The sequence below is a fragment of the Lycium barbarum genome, chromosome 2 (assembly GCF_019175385.1).
Source record: "Lycium barbarum isolate Lr01 chromosome 2, ASM1917538v2, whole genome shotgun sequence".
NCBI lineage: Eukaryota > Viridiplantae > Streptophyta > Magnoliopsida > Solanales > Solanaceae > Lycium > Lycium barbarum.
The window spans coordinates 27,146,542-27,151,314 of NC_083338.1; the positions used below are offsets into that span (position 1 = coordinate 27,146,542).

The 4,773-nt window shown below is 40.1% G+C and overlaps 1 protein-coding gene across 1 annotated transcript; it reads left to right on the top strand.

Moving 5' to 3' along the window:
* The first annotated feature begins 243 nt into the window (after nucleotides 1–243).
* On the top strand, nucleotides 244–2,616 carry LOC132628480 (uncharacterized). The gene is made up of 3 exons (XM_060344258.1): nucleotides 244–375; nucleotides 2,008–2,091; nucleotides 2,266–2,616. Exons 1-3 carry the CDS (start codon nucleotides 244–246, stop codon nucleotides 2,614–2,616), a joined length of 567 nt encoding a protein of 188 aa, XP_060200241.1.
* The last annotated feature ends 2,157 nt before the right edge of the window (nucleotides 2,617–4,773 follow it).

Here is a 4,773-nt window from a genome sequence, read left to right on the forward strand (position 1 = left end):
AATGCACAGGATATTTGGATGATTTTTCTGGGATAACAAAGAAGAGGAAAGAAGCAGAAACTGGGTGTCATGGAAAAATATTTGTTTGCCAAAAGAAGAAGGTAGCCTTGGTTTCAGATCTTTTTATGATGTTTCAAAGGCTATGTATGCTAAGTTATGGTGGAGATTCAGAACTACTAACTCCATGTGGTCAAACTTCATGTGGAACAAGTACTGCAAGAAACTTAAGCCTACTAGAGTTCAATGGAAGGGGAGATCTCAGATATGGAACTTCATGTGGCCACAAATTTGGTAGAGGTGGAACCTCTCCTAACTGACGCGGATCTCATTCAGGCAGAGGTGGACATCAGCCCAATTGGGGCGAGGCACAGTCAGGTAAGGGTGATCATGGAGGTTTGCAGGCTAGTGGCCGACGGGTTCATTGCTATGCCTTTCCGGGCAGATCAGAGGCTAAGGGTTCCGATGCAGTTATTATAGGTAATATCTTATTCTTTCACCGATAAGCTACGGTGTTGTTCGACTCGGGTTCTACTTTCTCTTGTGTGTCCACATACTTCTCTAGAGGTCTCGATATTATTTGTGATTTTCTTGATGCTCCTATTCATGTATCTACTCCTCTCAGAGACTCGGTAGTAGTAGATAGAGTTTATCGTTCATGTATGGTCACTTTTATAGGTTATATTACGTGGGTAGACATGGTGATTCCTGATATGGTAGATTTTGGATGTTATCTTGTGTATGAGTTCACTGTCTCCTTACCACGCGATTTTTGGATTGTCACGCCACGACAATCACTTTAGCTATGCCGGGTATGTCTAGACTTGAGTGGAAGGGTACTCCTAGTCCCTCCCCAAAGAAGATCATTTCCTTTCTTCGTGCCAAGAAGTTAGTCGATAGAGGTTGTTTAGCTTATATGGCATACATTCGCGATACTAGTGCTGATGTTCCATCGCTTGAGTCGGTCCCCGTGGTATGTGAGTTCGCGGAGGTGTTTGCGACGGTCTTGCCGGGTATGCCACCCGACCGTGATATTGATTTCTGTATTGACTTGGAGTCGAGGACTCGTCCTATTTCTATTCCGCCGTATTGGATGGAGCTAGCCGAGTTGAGAGAGTTGAAAGAGCAGCTTCAGGATCTTCTTAGCAAGGGATTCATTAGACCTAGTGTATCCCTTTGGGCGCTCCTGTGCTTTTTGTGAAGAAGAAGGATGGGTCTACGCGGATGTGCATTGATTACCGCTAGTTGAACAAAGTCACCGTTTGGGACAAGTACCCCATTCCACGTATTGATGATCTATTTGACCAGCTTCAGGGGGCTTCTGTGTTTACTCAAATTAACTTGAGGTTTGTTTATAACCAGTTGAAGATCCGAGCCAAAGATATTCCTAAGACAACCTTCAGGACTCAGTATGGGCATTATGACTTTCTTATCATGTCATTTGGGCTTACCAATGCCCTAGCTGCTTTCATTGACTTGATGAAGGGAATTTTTAAGTGATACTTGGATTTCTTTGTGATTGTGCTCATTGATGATATATTGGTCTACTTGAGGAGTAGGGAGGATCACGGGAAACACTTGAGGATTGTTTTTGGTTTGTTGAGAGACAGGGAGTTGTATGTCAAGTTCTCCAAGTATGAGTTTTGTCTTGAGTTTGTATCCTTCTTAGGTCATGTAGTATTAAAGGACGGGATAATGGTTAATCCCAAGAAGATTTAGGCCGTGAGAGATTGTGCTAGGACCACTTTAGTGACAGCGATTCATAGCTTCATGGGTTCGGCCAGTTATTACCATTGATTCGTGAAGGGGTTCACTTCCATTGCTTCATATTTGACCCGATTAACTTAGAAAAAAGTACCTTTTTAGTGGACCGACGAGTCTGGGGAGAGCTTTCAAAAGCTCAAAACTTTGTTGACTATAGCTCCGATTCTAGGATTGCCCGTGGACTGCAAGGATTTTGTGGTATATTGTAATGCTTCTCGATCTGGGTTTGGTGCCGTGTTGATGCAGGAAAAGAAGGTTCTTTCTTATACATCTAGACAACTAAAGATTCATGAGAAGAACTACCCTACCCATGATTTGGAGGCCGCAGTGGTAATTTCTTTGAAGATTTGGAGACACTATCTCTATGGTGTCCATTGTGAGGTATTCACCGACTATCGCAGCCTTCAACATGTGTTTACTTAGAGGGGTCTCAATTCTAGGCCGCGGAGATGGATGGAGTAGCTTAAGGATTATGACATTACAATCTTATATCACCTGGGCAAGGAAAACGTGGTAGCACATGCCTTGAGTAGGAAGTCAGTGAGTATGGGCAATTTGGCTAGATTGATCGCTTTGGAGCATCCCTTAGCCATAGAGGTTCCAACTCTGGCTAACATTTTTGTGAGGCTCGACATTTCATATTGGAGTAGAGTGTTGGCTTGTGTTGAGGCGAGATCATCGCTTCTGGATCAGATTAAGCCAAAGCAATTTGAAGATGCAGGGTTGTGCAAGATTCATGATAAGGTCCTGAGTGGTGAGGCTAAGGAGGCCATGATTGATAGTGAGAGCGTCTTGAGGATCAAGGGACGTGTTTTCATTCCTCGTGTTGATGATTTGATTAGGACTATACCTTGATAGATCATGGATGCTGAAGCCGATACCTTGTCCACATGCCATGGCTGCAATGCTTTACAGGCAGTATTACCCTACTGAATTTGTTGATAGCTGCTACAAAAAAAGAGATATTTGATGACATATTCTCACTTCATTGAACCTCCAAAATATTATGCCATATTTTCCTAAGTCTACACATCCTACTGTTGAACCACCTGTGGTCAAACCAGTAACACCTCATACCTTGGTGTTAGGATGCATGATAGTAAACTAATATGAGCTTGAAGGGTTTAAGGTCATTCATGAGGTTATAAAGGGTTGATGATAGTGTTATTGCTGCACCCTATTAGTTTGACTACCGTAATACCATTAGATATTATTTTGACATGGTATATATATTTTCTTTTAAGTTAGATTTTTATAAGAATATGATATAATTGATATTAGCTAGTTTTTATTATTACTACTTTTCGGATACGCAGTAAATTAATTATACGATATGAGGAAGTTTATAAATGAGATTTTATTTATTATAAGAATAGAAATTATTATTTTCATCACACAATTATCTACTCCCATTTTTAGAATTAATGGTAGAAGATTTGTCCTCTTGAGATTAGATTGGAAATGATAAAAATAAAAATTATTAGAATTGGACATATATATATTCATTTTAAAGACGAGTTATCATTCGATATACGTGATATACTAGCTAAGTTAATTCAAGTATACCTTTGTTATAGGACTGGCATTTTAGTGGTGACAAGTTAATTCATTGATCATATTGGCGACTCGAGGTATATAATGTCTATCTTTCCTCTTCTTGGCATGGTTCCATATCTTGTAAGAGCTTACGAATCATTTTAACGAGAAACGTATCGACTAGATCATGCCTTAGTGATCTATAGACTCCCGAGAGGTTGTGTGGTATCTTCTAAAGGATTCTTATCCGCTCCTTATCCACTTGATGTCAATAGAGATAGAGAGACATGTTGGTGCTTGTCACGACCAATAAGCACTTAGTCTTGAGGGCACCTACCACTCCCACCTTGGAAGGAGAACCCTTCCCCTACCCAGCATACAATCTATCAATACGGAAGAATAATATAAATGCTAATAAGTCTCAAATATCATGTAAAAGCAATAAGTGTGGAAATACATAAACTACCCAAGGCATCTGGTCTATATCAGTACAAGAGCTACTACTCACTACTTAAGTCCACACAAATAAGTACAAATATATGAATATTGCCATACAAGTCTCATAACAAGACGAGGAATACTGTCCGGAAAATAAAAGACAAATATACTGAGAAATGGAAACTTGGGCTGCAGATCAAGCAGTGGCTCACCCCAAGTCTCCAAAGGAACTGCCCCGGAGATCACTCACGAGAGCCTAGTTAACGAGGCCTTAATGATTTCTTGGAGAAGTTTGATAACGTCCCTTAGATTGGTATTGAAGTGTTGAACAAGTGTTAAGAAGGTTCCATAAGGATTGAAGATCAAACAAATCGACAAAACGGACTTCGGAACCACTGGGGTTATACGGCCAAACATACTGGCCGTATAAATTATACGGTCCGTATGTTTGGGACCGTATAATCAGCCCAGAGAGCCAAAAGTTTCTGGACCAAATATACGGCCAGACATACGACCCGTATAAATTATACGGACCGTATGTTGGTCCGTATATGTGGTCGTGACAGATTTGAGGAAATAAATAAGGGGACTAAGTTTATCTCATTTCATTTCTACTTCACACCACTTCTCTCTAAAACATCTCTCTACATATATTCCACAAGAATTCAAGGATATTTGGTGATCAACAACATAAATCAAGTGAATCAAGTGTAAGCAAACCCATTAAGGATCATTCAAGCCAAGAAATCTCATGGAGATAAACTAGGGTTTTGCTCAAGTGAGGTATTTGCACCCAAAGTTCAATCCTACGACATCTAAGTTAAGATTTATGCTATTTCTACGTTGTTTAAGGTATTTCTCATGACCCAACTAGGGGCCGCGACGGGTACCTGATACTTGTACCGAGCACCCCTTATCTCGTATCGTACTCTTACTACTAAGTGGACCGTATAAATGAATATCGTCATTTATTTAATTAACACTATCATTAATAGCATTATTATAAACATGTATTAATAAACTTTACTAACTTAATAT